This window comes from Psittacula echo (genome assembly GCF_963264785.1).
Source record: "Psittacula echo genome assembly, chromosome: 1".
Classification (NCBI taxonomy): Eukaryota; Metazoa; Chordata; class Aves; order Psittaciformes; family Psittacidae; genus Psittacula; species Psittacula echo.
In genome coordinates this window covers 47255967-47274749 of record NC_137735.1, presented here as the reverse complement: position 1 = coordinate 47274749, position 18783 = coordinate 47255967, and the positions used below count along the sequence as shown (strand labels likewise).

Below are 18783 nucleotides of genomic sequence, written 5' to 3'. Positions count from 1 at the left end.
AAAGACACTAAAATGTTGAAAGCCTGCTAATATGAGAGCAGTGATATGTTATATTCGTATAAAGCATCAGAAAACATGTTTGAGTATTCCACTATGATTACAGATAACTTAATGCTGTATTCTTTTAAAAGATTATTAAAAACCTGTAAATAATATTCAACAGATACACTTTTTGTATTAAAAAAAATAAACCCAGCAAATTCATATGTAAAATTTATTTACTGTAGTTAATTTACAATACTAAAGTGATGGAATAACTTACAATATTCATCTGGTCTTTAATGTTTTCATTCAAAATTATTTACGTAATAAACATAATATACTTCTTTTTTGCTTTTGTACTTAAAGAGACCTAAAGACTTGCATACCTATCAGGCACTAGAAGAATGTAGCAATCTGTAGGATGTGAGTTTAGTTCAACTTTAAATGATATTTCTGAAATGCGCAAATTTTCAGCAGAGAGAAAAAAAGGAGACATCACAGTGAAATCTGATGATGTGGGGTTTTTTAATTTTGATGTTCACCTTCTCAGCTGTTTTGAAAGACTTGTGATTTTTGAGAGAATTGTAACCTTGTGTAATCTGAGCAGGAGGTACTTTTAAGGATTTAAACATCTATTTGATGCCAGCACCAACAGAGGTCTCTGGGACATGTAGATAAGATTTGTCCAAAGAAATTGCTCAACAGCAAATGCATTCCGGCACCCAGTGAAGAGAAAGGTTGAATATTAACAGACATACAGTGATTGCTCAGAAGGGTTGGTCCTATCACTGTGAAGCTGGAAATGAGGATTGCCTCCTATATATATAGGAACAGAGAGGACCTCTCCCTGTCAGAGCTGCTGGTGGGAGAAGATCACTGAACTGCTCAAGCAAGCCAGCACCATGAAACTGCTCCTGCTGTTCCTGCTCTGTGTTTCCTCTGTTAAATCCCAGGCCTCTACAGACTATGATGATGAGGTTGTAATACTGGTCATCAATAATAATAAGAGCAATAATAATAATTATAATTATGATAATGATAATTAATAATAATTAATTTAATTGCATGCATGACTCAGCTTATATGAGTTTACTAAGTTTGAAGCTGTAGGAAAAACTGATCCAGTGTATATGCTTTATGCCCACTTGAAGTGTTAAAAGAAATGACCTTTGTATTATATCTTCATATATATGTAACTGCATGATAGTTCTTCTCTCAATTTGGATGTTTACTTCCTATTTATTTTATTCTTCTATAGGGAATGAAACATGTCCAATGGTAAGATTAATTATTTAGCTGAATTTAGTTAAAGATATTAATTTAGCAGTTGATGTATGATGTTACAGACAAGTAGTATCAGGTGCAAATGAGTAGAATTAATGTGTAATTAATCATGTCCTGTCTCAAAGACAGTAAAAACTTCCCTATGGATTCAGTAGACATCGGGAAAAAAAAATCAACTGCCAGTTCATATAGCTTTACATTAGAAATGGAGAGGTAGCAATCGTTAAACAAAAAGGCAAGCAGTGAGGATCAATCCAAAATAACAGTTTAACCCGTATGTAATTTTAAGTAAAATGTTTAATGGGAAATATAATTTAGAATCTCAGTATATTCTTTTATATTTTGAAAATCTCTGCAAAAAATTACATAGGTCAGGGTAATCAAAAATGTGTTGATTTTCTGTTATACAATCTAAACATTTGTGTCTGTATGTTTACTACTGATAACACTACCATGCTAAGGAATGCTAATTCAGGAATTTTGTGACTTGTATGCTGCCTACTTTTGAAACCACTTGAAGTTTCTGATCCTCATTTCCTACAAATGTTTATTATTTGTAGCTAAGTTGAGGTGGAATCTGAGATTGTTGAAGATTTTGATTCAGTAGTTCAAACAACTATTAATTCAAATGGTTTAATTTCAACAATTTTTCAGGGCCTGTTTTCCTTCCCAGCTTCTTAGACTTTCCCATTTCTGGCAGAGATGGGGACCGTATGCATCAGAGCAAGCTCTAAAAACCTAGCCCGAGAGATGGCATTGAATGCTTTTCCTAATTTCATCAGTTAATAGCTGGCATGTGGCCTGAGACCTGATGATGTATTTGACTGTGGTTTGATTTTCTGAAAACTTACAAATTTTCCTGTAGCCTGATGAAAAATTGGGACACTGATAACATAATGCTGAATATTCTTGTTAAGCCCAAGAATGTGTTGGGGTTTGGTTTTGTATCCTACTACCTGGACTCATGGTGCTTAGTGGCTCTGAACTATATAAACTTTATTCTGGATCAGAATGAGCTACTGAAATATTGTTTTGCTTTGGTTTGAAGACTTTTTAGTTTGTCTATATTGGGGTAGAGAGAGTGTGACTAGTCTTACAAGAGAGGGCATAGCAATGACTTTTAGATAATGTCAGCATAATATTTCCATTATTGCTTTTTTTGCATTCCATTCCATGGTTCTCCTTGCTGTTAAAAATACTAAAGAGTGCTGAATGGATGCCTCTACCCTGTGCATCACATTTTACAACAACAATCCCAGATTCAGTTTCCTCTCCCCTTGGCTTTGCAGGATGACAGCCCTCAGCTTGGGGTTCGAGGCCACCGACCCCTGGACAAAAGGCGGGAAGTGGCTCCCACACTCCGGCCCGTGGCACCTCCCATCAGTGGAATCGGATACCAGCCCCGGCCCCCAAAAAGGGGGAAGCCAGGAGACAAGAAAGAACGTATCATCTACCCCGATGCAGGTGGCTGCAAGCATCCTTTAGAAGAGCTGGTAGGTGTCTGCCTGCTGATAAGAGACTGTCCTTTTCTTCTAGTGCACCCAACATGGAGTTTTCTTTGCCACACAAGGAACAGTCGTCCATTTAAAGCATCCCAATTTTGCTTCATTTTATTTGAGTTTGGTAGGACTGCATTCAGAAAAGTAGTGACACAGAGCTCATAGGATTAGTCACAGAGTCAGACAGCCAATGAGATTTGAACTGCAAATGAGGAAAGGAAGTACCTGTGGGTTAGCCTGCACTTTCCATATGATTTTGCACAGGTAACTGTTAAGAAGGACAAAAAGAAACAAACACTGCAGAAGCACTGGCTTGAATTTCAGATAATCTCAAGGGACCTAGGGACCAAAAAAGTAACCTCCCATTTGTGTCAAACTAATTAGTCTACCCTCAGTCACGGCCCCAGTAGTTATGTAGAAGTGTGCAAGCATGCTGAGACCTAGTATACTCCTTGCACCCTTGCAGTAGTCCCTGCTGTTCTCTGCCGGAAAATGCAAGCTGTGACAGTGCTGAGACACTTTGTTGTCTGAGAGCAAATTTGAGTGTGGAGGTTGCCAACAAATGAAGTCTGTTAAAGCTTAATGAATACATGGTTGTGATAAGTCACACTGCTGCCTGGGTATTTTGGTTCTCACAGGAACTCAGAATTTCCCACCTCTTTTTAAAACATTGCTGTCCGGGACGGTGCAGCACTTGTTGCAGAAGCAATGGTGCCTAGTTTCTTGAGATGGTAATTTTTAAATGAATCATGTGGCTGTTTCACAAGAGATATATATAACAAGGTATGGATAACATGGTTGATTCTCTGAGGATAGAGAAAGAGGGGAGGGGTAGGTATAAACATGGCACAGGCACTAGGTAGTTCCTGATAGGCTTTAATCATAGTTCAGGTGGCCTAACACTGAACATTTAGCAGGGCAGAAAAGTGAAAAGCAGATAGTGGACCAAAAAAGTATGAAAAGAGAGGGCTTTTCCTAAGATCTTCTACAAAAGAAACCTTATGGAGAATTCAGGGCTCCTTCCTGACCTTCAGCTGCAGCTGCTTTGCAAAAGTTTAACGTCTTGAGTCCTTATCTAGATGGTTAAATATCTGGTCTCACATTGCTAACTATTCAGTGCATTCAAAGGTGTGGTCATACACTAATGGAAGTAGAAACTTTTTATATTGACTTTATTGATTGTTTGTTGTTTTTAAGGGAGTGCTATGTCCAACTGGATGTGAGCTGCAAACTACACTGGTAAAACAGGAAAAAACTGTGAAATCAGTTGTTCGTGATCTAAAGGACAAAGTGAGCAAGCTGTCTGAAACCTCTGCAACTTTCTATGAATACGTGAATGTTCTAGATGATAAATTGGTAAACAGGCAAAAACAAAGAAGAGGTATGTTATTTCTATGAATTACTAGTGTAAATGCTATTTCAGTTCTATTGATATTGCTGCTGTTACTTGTTAATGTAACTTCTTTAAAAAATTAAAAATACAATGGAATATCTAGCAAAGCAGGGTTCCATAACCATGTCCTCTTAAATCTTAAAAGAAGAATCATTTGAGAGAGTCAAAGGAATGGATCTCATACCAAGGCAAGATTCATATGATGCCCCTAAACATAAAGGTCATGTGTTCTCCCTTACCTGCTTTCCTATGTCCATCCAATCCCTTTATGCCCAGCACCTGGCTTGGCACCATGGCTCTCTGGAGAGAAGCTCATTATAGTTCTCTGGCAGAATATAGCCCCACCGATAAACCTACTAGCTAGCAAAGAAATAACAATACATATGCACCACTTTCCTGAGAATCTCTGCATACTTTTTTGCATTGTGGAAATGTAAGCAAAAGAAATGCATATCCTTCCTCCCTGCTAAGGAAAGAAGTGGCTTCTTAAGTTGTGGTTACAGATTGCTCTTTATTATTCCATAACTGGAAAACATGTTGAAAACTAATCTGCTTTTCATCTCTTTGCTTTTCTAGACAATGATGATGTACTTTCTCAGTACAACACAGAAGTGGAATTGCATTATAATTATATAAAGGATAATCTGGACAATACCATCCCATCTAGCCTCAGAGTCCTTCGTTCAGTTGTGGATACTTTACACAAAAAGATACAAAAACTAGAAAATGCCATTGCAACCCAGACGGACTACTGCCGTTCCCCATGTGTTGTTTCCTGCAATATTCCAGTGGTTTCAGGCAAAGGTACTTATTCAACTATAATGAACTATAATTCACTTCTCCCATTTCACTGTGCGAATAGATAGATGTATCATTCAATTGGTTTGAATGTGCTCTGAAGTCTTGTCATTGGTTAGGATAGCAGAAAAAATGGAAGGTGATCCTAAATGCAAAAAATCTTTCACAGATGTCTATACTGGTCAGACCAAAGATCTTCTTACCCAAGATCAGTCTTTGTTAGTGGCCAGTGGCATTTGAAAGAAATAGGTGCTTCAGGGTTTTGTAAGGTGGAGGTGATGCATTTGTGACCCTTGATTTTTTTTTTAATCGGGAAAGGTTCTTTCACAAGTTTGTCTAGTTCAAAAAGTCGTTGGAAAATATACAGTATTCCATCACTCAGTTTGAACTTTTAGAAATTCCTATTTGGAAAAGTAGAACAACGCAAGTGAGCTGTTCTTTTTTCCCTCACTCTTTCACGTCATGTATCACAGAAATGAAAAGCAAAGTAGAATTATATGTATATTTAAAATTGTTCTCTTATAATCATCAAACAAAAGGATAAGAAGATTGTTGAAGAAGTTCATAGCTTTTTCAGTAACAGTCTCCGGTTTATTCTCTCAGAATGTGAGGATATTATCAGAAAAGGAGGCGAGACATCTGAAATGTACCTCATCCAGCCAGATCCTTTCGTCAAACCATACAGAGTATACTGTGACATGGAAACAGATAACGGAGGTTAGTGTGAAATAACTGTGGTGTTAAAATGTTAATTAATATGGATGTTTCAAAAATCATTTGAGTAATTTGCATTTTATAAAAACTAATATGGAGTTATCACTTTTGTAATTACTTGAGATTTAAGTCTGATTAACTCATTCTGAAAAGTCTTCTTGATCTTCTTCAGATGCACAGTAGGATACTTCTATAATGAAACTGGAGATAAATTGTTGGTATAGGGTTGGTGAATAAAAACGTATCTTACTGTGACTAGAATAGACGAATAGACAATATCTGAGTGGGCAGACAAGGACAGCCTGTCTCATGCCTTACCCTGCTACTATATGCTAGACAAAAGACCAGGGCAGTCCTTCAAGTTCTGCTTTTCCCACCTTTCCTTATAAAGCAAGGCACTACTTAAGTGTGAATAAGAATGGTAAGGCTGAGCTTGAAAATTCAGACCTGCTGCAATATGCTCCACTTGTCTTGAGATGAAGATCAAAGGACTGTATCTTAATATTTCATGTTCCTTTCTTAATGGCAATTTAATCTAAAAACTGTTGCTCCTGCAGGCTGGACTTTGATTCAGAACCGCCAGGATGGCAGTGTTAACTTCGGAAGAGTATGGGATCAGTATAAAAAAGGATTTGGCAATGTTGCAAAGAGTGGAGGAAAGAACTACTGTGATACACCAGGTAAAACACCGAGCATGAAACTGTTTTATTTTATTTCTTTAAGCTCTTGATTTTTTTTTTCTTTTAATTAACTAATCCACTTTTAGGCAGACCTATAGGCAAATAATGAATTTGCCTTGAAGTATATTTGAAGTCTATTTCACAGATCTCTCACTTGTTGCTTCTCAGGTGAATATTGGCTTGGAAATGACAAAATCAGCCAGCTTACCAAAATAGGTCCCACTGAAGTTTTAATTGAAATGGAAGACTGGAATGGCAATAAAGTGTCAGCTCATTATGGAGGTTTCACCATACAGAATGAAGGAAACAAGTACCAGCTTTCAGTTAGTAACTACAAAGGCAATGCAGGCAATGCGCTAATGGAAGGAGCTTCACAGATGCATGGAGAAAACAGGACAATGACAATTCACAACGGCATGTTCTTCAGTACTTTTGACAGAGACAATGATGGATGGTATGTACTTGTGTTAGATGTTTAAAATAAAAATAGAGCTGAGTATATAATATTTCTCTAGTTTGCTGTTAGTTTTCACAGGATTTTGTAGTATACTAAAATGTGCTTTATCTCTGCAAGTTACCAGCCAAACGTCCATGCAGTTCTTTTGACATAGCCAAGGGCAGGTAAAACTATATAACATGTTAGTGCTGCTCTACAAACAAGTAAGAAGCAAGCACACTGAATTTTATTGATTCCATGAATGATGTTACCATAGGCAAATCAGCAAATCTGGATGCAGTATATATATTGTTCTATGTGCTGACGACACCATCTTGCTTAAGTAGGAATATTGTTATTCACTCCAATAACATATACTGGGTCATAGAATCATAGAATCATAGAATGTTTTGGGTTGGAAGGGACCTTAAAGATCACCTAGTTCCAACCCCGTGCCACAGGCAGGGACACCTTCCACCAGACCAAGTTGCTCAAAGCCCCATCCAGCCTGCCTTGAACACTGCCAGGGACGGGGTATCCCCAGCTTCTTTGGGCAACTTGTGAGGGTGTCTCACCACCCTCATAGTGAAGATTTTTTTCCTAACATCTAATCTTAAATCTCCCCTCTGTCATCTCAAAGCCATTCCCCTTGTCCTGTCACTACATATTTATTACGGTTTGAAAATTTCAGTGCAGGGGCAGGTATATGTACTCTGTTGATCTGCTTGCTTCCCGTTCATTTGTCGTTCTTAACACTTTATTTTTAACTTCATCAGGTTAACTACAGATCCAAGAAAACAGTGCTCCAAAGAAGATGGTGGTGGATGGTGGTACAACCGCTGCCACTCAGCCAACCCCAATGGCAGATACTACTGGGGAGGGGCCTACAGCTGGGATATGGCAAAACATGGTACAGATGATGGTGTTGTATGGATGAACTGGAAAGGGTCATGGTATTCAATGAAAAAGATGAGCATGAAAATCAGGCCGTACTTTCCACATTAACCGTTACCAAAATGTACGGAATCAGGGATTTTCTTTTAATATTTGTACATGGTTATCTTTTTAGGCACGGTATTCAGGCTTGTTTTTATGTATGAGAGCCAAATATGTATGTATGAGCATATTGTGACCTAAAGTGAAAAGCAATGTCAACTGTAAATCAAAATCTGACTGATGAAAATAACTCAAGTGTATTTTGTTCCGTTTTTCACTTGTTCACAAGACAGTGGTAGCTAGTATAGAATAGCACTGATAAAAAAAGAACAATCCCAACTTGTTTCACTCTTTTACAAAGGACTTCTGTACCACATTTGAAGAGGGAGAGGATTATTCTGTTTTCTGAAGACCAAATAAAGCCTTAAAACTAAAGTTTTATTCACATGATTCCTACATATTTATGAATTATCTGGGAAGGAGCGAACACATTCCACTAAATAAGGGACAGTAATTTTCTTTTATATTATAAAGATAATGACAACTACCTGTGTAACAAGTTGAGAAGGAATAAAGTGAAAAGACATTATCTAACAAATGGGTAGGTCACCAGTCACTTAGTTCAGACCCTGTATGCTGGATAAATTATGCCCTTTCCTGGGACCTGGCTCACATACTGTGCCTCTCAATATCTCTTCCACCATCCCACACCATAGAATCATAGAATCATAGAATCATAGAATAGTTTGGGTCAGAAAGGACCTTCAAAGGTCATCTAGTCCAAGCCCTTTCCAGTGAGCAGGGTCATCTTCAACTAGATTGGGTTGCCCAGAGCCACCTTCAGCCTGGCCTTGAATGTCCCCAGGGGTGGTGCATCCACCATCTCCCTGGACAACCTGTGCCAGTGTTTTACCACCCTCCATGTAAAAATTTCTTTCCTCATGTCCAGCCTGAATCTCCCCTCTTTTAGTTTAAAAACATTACCCGTTGTCCTATCGCAAGAAGCCCTACTACAAAGTCCTTCCCCCATCTTTCTTATAGGCCTCTTTAAAGAACTGAAAGTCTGCAATTAGGTCTCCATAGAGCCTTCTCTTCTCCAGGCTGAACAAGCCCATCTCTCTCAGATGTTCCTTATAGGAGAGCTGTTCCATAGCTCTGATCATTTTTGTGGCCCTCCTCTGTACCTTCTCCAGCAGGTCCATGTCTTTCCTAGACTGAGGACTCCAGAGCTGGATGCAGTACTCTAGGCGAGGTCTCACCAAAGCAGAGTTGAGGGGCATAATTACCTCTCTTGACCTTCTGGCCACACTTTGGATGCAGCCCAAGATAGGATTGGCCTCCTGGGCTGCAAACACACGTTGCCAGGTCATATCCAATCTTTCATCCACCAGCACCCCCAGGGCCTTCTCCTCAGGGATTCTCTCAACCTCTTCATCCCCCAGCCTGTATTGATGCTGGAGGTTGCCCCTACTCAGGTTCAGGACCCTGCACATGGCCCTGTTGAACCTCATGAGTTTCGCATGGGCCCACCTCTCGAGCCTGTCCAAGTCCTGCTAGATATCTTCCTGTCCCTTGAGTGTGTCAACCGCACCAACTCACCTTGGTGTGATCTGCAAACTTGCTGACGATGCACTCAATCCCACTGTCTGTGTTGTTGATGAAGATATTAAACTTCTTTTTAGCACAGAATGAAGTACAGCAATAGAAGACCTGGCTGATATGTTTTTCATGCAACCACTTTTGTGGGACTAGAGCACTTAGTGACTCCAGTCATAGGGGAGATTGTGCGTTTCATTGAAGTTGGTAGTCTGTGCTTCCCTATGTAGCCAGGAGCAAAAGCTGTCCCAGAGACAGGACTTCCCAAGCCTGGTAGGCAGGATCGAACATCTTTCAGAGGCGACTGCCTTCCTCCATAGAGGAAGTGACCCAGATCGCTAGTAGTAGATGGATCCCATCTGTAACCTCTTGTGTTAATCTATGGAGTCCGAGAGGGCAAGGAGGAGATATAATGGCATCATCTCAATAAGTGAGTGCAAATGTGCAGCATTCCTACAGGCAAGCTTCCACTGAGGTTAGGGAACAAGAAAACAAGGCGTAAAGCAGAAGCCCATTTTCCAACAGTACAGATGCTTCTCTGCACTTGGCTGTAAAGATGTCTTTGCTCTTCAGCAAACTCTTCAAAAAATGTTAGACAGAGGCTGTGTTTGAGAAGCACTGGGAAAAATCTCAAAGTGAGCTGTTTTGCCAGTATTTAGTGATACTGTTAAATGGTATGAAACATGCTGGCCAGTGAGGTTGGAGGCCAGAAAGTTTGCTCATGCTTGTTTCTCAACAGAAGCACAGAAATATTAAACAGAGTAAATACTTGTATAATTTTATGTCAGCATGTTCTTGTGCAGTTGTGTAATTGATATAATTGTTTTTCCATGCACCAGTTTTTGCTAAAAAATCCTTACCATACACTGGCAGTAAGTTGCTGATTTAAACACCTTATCTGTAGAAGAATCCTTGCTTGACACATGTGCCGAGAAACATTCTAAACCAAGGAAAAATACTTGGTTTATAGGCTACATACTATTGCCATCCAGATGATGCACATCTTGCTTGTGCTGGTTATAGTCATAAACTTTTAGTGGTCACTAGAAAATAATTGCCTGTTCTGAGAAGTTGTATTTTGGTGATTTATCATGAACTGTCTTACTTTGATGCTATGGTATGCATGGTAATCTGCCTAAAATTCATCAAAGGGATGGGAGGTCTATGTCCATATTTGTAAAACCACAGCTTAGGATATCCTGAAAAGTCAGTCCTAAAATGGATGCACCATTTATCGGAGTGTACTCCATGTTAGGTCTGTGGCAAAAGCGAGAATCCAAACCATCTGCGGCTCTGCCTGAGAACTGACTCCTCTGACATTGTTATGCTGCCCTCAAAATGGAAATGCAAAGGGACACCCAGAAGTGTGACTGTTGAACTTGATCAGACTTTCACGGTTGGTGGTAGTGGAGGCAGGACTTCGTGGTGAACATACTTCTAAATTATTTTATTTCTTTAACACTTTTAAACAAAATAAATAATTCAAATTATAAATATTTTTAGCTCCAGCTTAGGTGTGACCTGTCAAAGACAGAACCGTGGATGACATTGTGTAGGGTGAGGTGTCCCTGCCCATGGCAGGGGGGTTGGAACTGGATGATCTTAAGGTCCTTTCCAACCCTAACTATTCTGTGATTCTATTATTGTGAAAGACAGAGACAAAGTTCATATAAAAATGGGTTTAAAATCAATATTTCCTTGAAAAGTTTTGGCAATTGCAAATAAGATGAAAGAACTGTTTTGTTGATTATTAATCAATGTTTATTTTTTAAGCCACAGATGTGCCCAGTTGCCTTCAAATTCACAGAGTAAAGGTACATCATGCACATTCATATAAAAAAAATCTTTTCAACTTACAGTTGTAACATACATTAAAAGCCTGTCTTTCTACATGGTTTCTATGGGCCTGATTTTCATTCTAACAATTTTGAGGGAATAGTCAGAGGCTCTAAATGGCAGCCAGACCACACCATTTTCAATCTCATAAGGAACGTTGTACCTGGGGTCATAGTGGCCCCCCAGGTAGTAAATGCCATTGAGGTTGGCTGCCTGGCAGCTGTTGTACCACCAGCCACCACCGTACATCTCTGCACAGCTCTCCTCCCAGCGGTCCTGGTCCCGGTCGAAGGTGCTAAACCGCATCTGGGCATGGGATGTGTATTCGGTGCCGTCTTCCAGCCAGCCCTCTATCAGCGCATCCCCAGCAGTCCCCTCGTAGGAGGACACGGCAAGCGCATACCCTTCTGCTTCAGATCCTACCTGTATGATATACTCTGCATACTCAGCATTTCCATCCCAGTCCTCTAACTCCACCCGAAGGAGAGTGTCGTTCTGAGTCAGCAAGTGTATGTTTTCATTGCCCAGCCAGAACTCTCCTTGCCCTTTGCTGTCCACGCTGCCGAAACCTCTCTTGTAGTCTTGCCAGGTCCGGTTAAAATTCACTGATCCATCCATTCTCTGTTGGATCAATAGCCATCCTCCCAAAGTTGTCTCTTGGTCGCAATAAACTGACAAAACCTTATTCGATCCCGCTGGCTTGATTTTGAAAATGCCACTTTTGGCACCAAAAGTGTGTTTCTGGCGGATATCATCACAGTCTAAAAAAAAAAGTTGATCTGGTTTGACAGGAGTTATCACCAAAATTTAATAAAAGGTTCAGAGGAATCCAAGTACCAATAGCTCTGAGGAAAATTGTTAAACGTGTCTTGAAATACATTAGGTATAGGGACAGGCAACATTAAAAAGGATTCAGAAAAGAAAACTGCATACATCTTAAATTGTGAATTGTCTATGTAATACCCGAGTATCAATGAAATATTTTCCTTTTTGTTTCCAAGGAGGCAATAAATGGACACAGTGTTCATATTTTAACATCACACTGTTGTACTATGGTATCTGAAACCAATGCGTCAGTTTGGTTATTGATGGAGTTTGGCTCCACTACCTCAATTAACTACTTCTGTGATGCCTGTGTACCTTTCCCAGTGCTGGCTCTCCTTTGCTTCATTCCTGATGGTCTGATGCTGCGTGCCTGAAAGTCTGGGGTATCCTCTGCACTCTGATCATGTTGCACCCCACCTAGCTCCTCAGTTATTTCACGGGTCTTTAGTGATTTGGTTTCAAAAGTGGAGCCTCCCTTGTTGAAACTAGAAGAGGCGCTGGTCACTACAGTCTTGGAGTGACTTGCGCTGCCAGATGGGAATCCAGATGGCTGAAGGTGAAGTCCTCCAAAGTCATCTTCTTCCTCCTCTCCTAAGTCTGTAAATTTGCCTTTCCCCCCATAAGTCCCTGAATGACTAGATACTTCAGTACGTAAGTGGCTACTGCCTGTACCAGTTGTGTGGCTGCTAGATGAAACGCTGCTTGATCCACCAAAGTGCTTACTAGCAGTGGATGCAGAGTCAGGAGTGAAAAAGGACTCTAGCTCAGGGAATAACCTCTCTAGCTTGTGAAAGCCATCTGTACCACCAACATGGTATATGCTCCCTTCCTCTCTAACATTTCCTGCCCCTTGCAAATAGGAGCAGTCTGAGCCATCAGAAGAAACTGTTTTTTCAACTACTTCTTCTCTAGGGCCGTCGGGGCCAGTGACAACTCTTTTGGTGGTAGTTTTGGTGCACCTACGGACAGTGGAGGAGGTTTTGTCTCCCAGACTAATAGTTTCTCTCCCGTGAGTAGGAGTAACTAATTTGCTGGTGTGTGAAGGTCCATCCCCCCTTGATTCTGCCGCGAGATACACACTGTCGCCCCGGGAGGGCTTTGTGTCTGTTTCTGATCTTTCTAATACCACTTGCATCTGCTTGATGTTATTAATTATATTCAGAGCTTGCATTTCTGGCAGAGGCTTATGCTTAAAATGCTCAGGAACATTTGAGTCCTTAATTGGCCTCATTTTCAGTGTGCTCAAGGTGGTTGTTTGAAGCTCTGGGTGCAAGTTGATGGAGTTGGCTTGGGTAAGCTGTTTCTGGATATTGTCATAGCTTTCTTTGTCCACCTGGTAATCAAAACTTCTATCACAGGTTCCTTTGCAAGCTCGTATCTTAATATCAATATCCACCTATGTAAACAGAGAGAAATAATTTGGTTAGGGACCTTTCCTGACTTTCTCAAGCAAGTGTATTCTTTAATTGGACTGGGGGAAAGGTGAGAGCTGTCCTGGCACCTCCTACCTACAGCAGAGCTTTGCCAAAGCTCAGTTTTGAAATCATCCCTGAGTTCCTTTCCAATAAATACGACACATGCAACAGCAGAGTGCATGTGAGCTCCATAGAAAAGTACATTGTAGCAGGTTCCCAATCTCTGCTCCTTTTGTTCTTGGTGCATAGGGGTGCCTTCCTCGGTCTGGAGGGAGTGCTGTAGACCTGGGCAACTCTCTGGGGACCAGGGCAGAAATGGGTCCTCCAAGGAGAGGGAAAGCCACTGGGCTTGTCCCAAAGCCTGTCATGGCCCTGCTGTGAAGCCTGCCATACTGAGGCTACTACTGCTTTCCTACATGATCCAAAAGATGGATCTCTGATCTGGGGATCAAAACAGACTTTTGAGCAAAACCACTGTTTGTGCCAGGACTTTTGCTTTCATTATTGTCAAAAGGATTGGCTGCAGCTTGGGAACATGGGCTCTAGTTCCAGCACTGGCTTGGGCAGCAGTGGCAGCACTAGGGAAGGACAGGGTACACCCCTCTCATCCTAGCTGCTCAGCAGCTCCTCATAGGAGGAGAAACACCTTATGCAGAGCCAGTTATCAGTAGATATAAGATCTTTGCTACTTGTCTGAGTGAAGTGAGAAATGGGACCAGGAGTCCTCCTGAGCTCATACTTGTTCCCACATCTACCTGCACAGAAAACAACTCATTTGGGGATTTGCTTCAGCAAATCAGGTCCTGTGAGAGTTGCATCAAGTTTTCTTCTAGAGGGGACACTGCTCACCATGTACAGTGTAATGGGTAGACCCTCTTTCTGTAGCTAAGGCCTAAAAAGAATGGAAACTACATAGCATCTACCCACCTCTAAGCGCTTCATCTCTGTCACCTGATCCTGGATGCTGCTCTGCAGAGCTTTAATTCTGTTTACTTGAGTGACAACTCTCTGCTTTAATGTCACAATTCTCTGTCTCAGTTCTCCTGACACGCGACCATAATCATCATCAATCTCTGAAACAGAAATGCACCACAGTCAGCTATGCACGTGTGATTTTCTTTCCTAAAAGGGTAGTGTTTTTTAAAATAAGTAATTAAACCATGTAATTAAGCACATACTTCTCACAGTACTCGACAGGTAAAAAAATACATTCGTTTTTACTAGCTAGCAGTTAAGAGTCTTAATTACTATGTTTATTCTGGCTCTTGTTAATAAGGTCCAGTGCAGCATATCCTTTCCAACCCTAACTATTCTATGATAGATTTTCACTACATGTTTCTTATGCACAAAAAAACCCCAGTAATTCAGCAATGGATAATAAAACTGAGTGCAAGATACTCACTCTGAGCACTGTCCAGGTTTGGTTTCAGTACATTTACAGTTTCCACAACTATTCGATTTGATTTTTTATAGTTGTTTTGATTTTCTAAGAGCAGCTTCCTGATTTTATCTATTCTGTGACTATAATCCTGGTCTGTTTCATCAATCAGTCCTTGCATTCTGCAGCCTGATGGACATTTTGTACCCTAAAATCAGAAGATGGAAATAATTGTGTTAAAATCTTCATGAGTAAACCTTTTTTTAGCATTAAATTTTCAGACTTTTGGCCAACACTGTAAACACATAAAAAATTAAAAATAAAAAAAATAAGTTAGGGCAAGATTCTGCAAGTTTTCTTCAGATGTCCATTTTTATATATATGTATGTATTTCCCAAAAGGCTGCTGTAAGAAGTCTGTTTTCTGGTTTGAGCAAGGATGTTAGAGGCCAACTTATATAAGCAAAATTTTCCTTGGAAAAGCTTAATGTATTTACAGACTAAAGCTCTTAGCCAAGATTTCATCAAATAAATGTAGCATAGAGATGGACTAAGACGTATGAGGCAGAAGAGAGACAAATGAACAGTTTATACACAAAGACATCCAGTCAGTCATTATGAAACCATTTACTGAATGTTTTGTCATCTGGCATCCTAAAAAGCAAGTAGTGAAGATGAAGTTATTTCTAGCTATTTATTTTCTTTGTCACACATCTTTCTGGTGCCTTTTTCTTACCAACTACAAAAGTTGCAATATCCAAATTATAAAAAAAAATCCTTCTTATTTTTTTCTAGGTATAACCTTCTTTTATTTCATCTTTCTTTTCTAGACTTACATTCTCTTCTGATTCTGCACCCTGGCAAACTTCCACCTCTTTCTTTCTCCTAATTATTTCCTTTCTTGCTTTCCTGCAGGAGATCTCTCCAGGCTGCCCTGACATGAAGTATTACCCATCCTTCCTAAGACCCAAGTCCCATCTGCACGCTGGCTGCATGGCGCCCATCATAGCAGTCTGGCTGAGGTCCATGAGCACTCTATTGATAGGCCCTCTTTTGCCCCCAGAGCTCATTGCTCACCCAGTCATCGTCTGCACAGATGGGCCAGTTCTTCTCATACTGGCAGGTGGTCTGGGACATGTGCTCCACAATCCTGGGACCACGCACTCCTCCACCCTCCTTTTCAAAGGTACTTTCTCCATCTTGTGCCTGCCAGGAGGAAAAACAGCAAAAGCAAAACCAAGATTAACCAAACAGCTGCCAAGAGAACAGAAACACAATGTTGATGTCCTCAGACACTCAGTGGCACAGCTGACGTGTGGCAGTTACAGCCATCTGGAAAGCATCACACTGAGCAGTGCCCTTGCACTGTTTTATTCCTGATATTTCTTGGAAGATACGATTTTGTTTGTTTTGTCAGAATAAAGCTTTTAATCTCTTAGAATTAATGCTGCTATGTAGAGAGCTGGTGATGCTCAAGATATATTATGGTAATATAATTCCATAAAAATCTTTTGTTCTGTGTGTAAATATAAAATTAACTTGAAATCAGATTGAAACTGGTTAAGTTAAAGCAAATACTTAAAAAATCCTATGTTCTATTTTCACTTGCTGCAATATTGCTATATTTGTATTTTCATTCTGCCACCTTCAGTCTACACAAAACTGGCTTAAATATATATATATATATATATATATGAAGAGAGTTTTCCCATTAGTGTTTCTGATTTTAATTGCAGTTGCTACGTGTAAGCTTGTAGCCATGTTTTGCCTGGCATAAAGAGCAAGAAAGCTAATAACATCGTAATAAAAATAATAACGTCAGTGATGGGTGGATTCCACTGTGCTAATGGAAAGAAGAGAAATAAATACACTGAGATCTTCTTCAAACCTGAGGAGAAGTGCATCTATACAAGCTAATTCTAAGCCAAAATAATGTAAGGATTTCTACTGTATTACTTATATTTATGTATGTTATATATAGTTACATTATACTGTTGTTAAGACCTGGGAAACTGGAATGTCATTATTAAAATTGTCAGATTCACTCTGGTTTGATTAATCCTGAGGATCTGGCCTTTTAAAAGCAACAGATAAAAACTTTACTTTTAGGTGGTTTGTGCCCCTTCAGCATTGACAGCTCCAATACGACTGCTTCTGGTTTGCCCCATTGGCTTTCTGTAATTTCTGTCATTTGTTAAAATATGCATATTCTTCAAAAGAGAGTCATAAAGAGAAATGTGAAGAATCTAACATAAAGTTATGGCCTGAGACCTCAATAAGAAAAACAAGTTTATATTAACATAGCTGAAAATCAAGTCTATCTGTTTCCTTATCTAAACATTGTTTCTTACTTAGCCCTAGTTTAACCTGATATTGCTGCTACAGGAATCCTTGGGGCTTAATGTGTATTTTATAATAAAGGTATTGCGAATCATTTGTAGGTGTAAAACACTGCTGAAGTACCATACAAATGAGAGCAGAATTCACCCTAATAAACATGAAAATTCCTGGCTGGCTGGAGCCACAGGCATCCACAGACTTACAGCATCACATATGAATCTATAAATTCAACTTAATGTATATGCTGCTTGTGAATCCAGGCAGACTCAGCAAAACCAAATTAAGCGAAACTAGAGAGCTGGATGCTCAAGAACCGTTCATGAAAGTCCAGCAGTGAAATGGTTACAGTAGGCTTGTGTATATGGGTGTGCATTGAATTTTACAAGCTAGATGACAGTCAAAATTTATCTATCTAATAAACACTCTTCAAAACAGAAAGATATGAAAAGAATCAAATTCATACCCAGGCTAAGTAGAGGCACAGCAACACACAGAGGATCCTCATTGATATCATCTTCAGGAGAAGAGCAAGCAGAACTTTGACTGAAAGGATACTCTTCCCCCATCTCTGGGTGCAATTTAAACCTTAGCGTGAAGCTGAGATTAATGATTATGCTCCCTTCTGTTTGGAGACAAAACATGCCAGATATCCCCCTCCCCCTTAGGTGATTACTTAAGGCCTGTTGCACAAGTTTGAGCTGTTATTTGCTCCAGGTAAGTTTGTACAACACCAACATGTGGACAACACCGTGTATTCCAGGAAAATAAAAATCTGTCTGAAGCTTGATTTCTTGTAACTGGATGTTTAGCTTAGATGTACACAGGACCTAGTGGGATCCAGCAATACTTACCTCCTGGAAGACACACGCTGTGCAATGGGAACTTAGTTAGCATAATCTAAGAGCTGATATTTGAAACAGGAAGTCATTGGTTTGCCCTTTCTCTGTAACTCTGTCCTACTGCTGTAAAATTCACTGGCCTTTCCAAGGCAAGTACTGGTCTAAGAAAGTGTACCTGTGACTGCATGGTCATCAAGTGAAATTAATTCCTGAGGAGTCCAGAGCCCAATTTACAACAGTTTTTACAGCTGGACCTTACTGGTATTTGTATGATGCATGATGTGTTCAACATTATGCTGTCTCTTACACAAATGGTATATTATAACTTTTATCAAGCAGGATTTGTTTGAAATGAACAAAAATTTATGAAGAGTATCACAGTAGAGCGGTACTTGAAAATGTCCCAGAACAGATGTTAAGCATAATAAAATACTCCTAAAGAGTCGTGCCTCCTTAACTGTTTACATAATGGGTATAGTTTGTATGTGGTAACTGATGATAATAATGTGAGCTCTATAACTAGCCTTACTATTACTGGGGGATGATGCACATGGCTGTCAGACACTTGAGAGATGCTGCCCATCTCAAAAGTTGCCACCACAGTGATCAGGAATGAGCAAGAAAATCTTTGCTTAGAGCACATGTTGACCTCATCAGTCAAAAGAACAAAATTCTCTCTTGGCCTTTTAAAACCACATGACATTCGAAAAACTCATCGTCTACAGGCTGCAACATCTTACTGTGTTCTGCTTTAGAGAGATGTGAATGAGACCCCTTTTTTCCTCCCAATTCTGGCCTTGTATTTTATGCTTCTCTTATCTAGGGAACCCCTC

General features: G+C 39.9%; 2 protein-coding genes across 2 annotated transcripts; one reads left to right on the top strand and one right to left on the bottom strand.

Moving 5' to 3' along the window:
• Positions 1–869: 869 nt before the first annotated feature.
• FGB (fibrinogen beta chain) lies at positions 870–7791 on the top strand (the record flags this gene model as incomplete). The annotated part of the gene is made up of 8 exons (XM_080627082.1): positions 870–959; positions 2556–2759; positions 3963–4146; positions 4735–4962; positions 5560–5673; positions 6228–6350; positions 6519–6804; positions 7563–7791. Exons 1-8 carry the CDS (start codon positions 885–887, stop codon positions 7789–7791), a joined length of 1443 nt encoding a protein of 480 aa, XP_080483208.1. The 5' UTR covers positions 870–884.
• Positions 7792–11205: 3414 nt separating this feature from the next.
• FGA (fibrinogen alpha chain) lies at positions 11206–17625 on the bottom strand (the record flags this gene model as incomplete). Its single annotated transcript, XM_080634276.1, has 6 exons — positions 11206–11915; positions 12295–13375; positions 14322–14467; positions 14797–14980; positions 15849–15977; positions 17575–17625. The coding sequence occupies 6 exons, from the start codon at positions 17623–17625 to the stop codon at positions 11206–11208; spliced, it is 2301 nt and encodes a 766-aa protein (XP_080490402.1).
• Positions 17626–18783: the final 1158 nt, after the last annotated feature.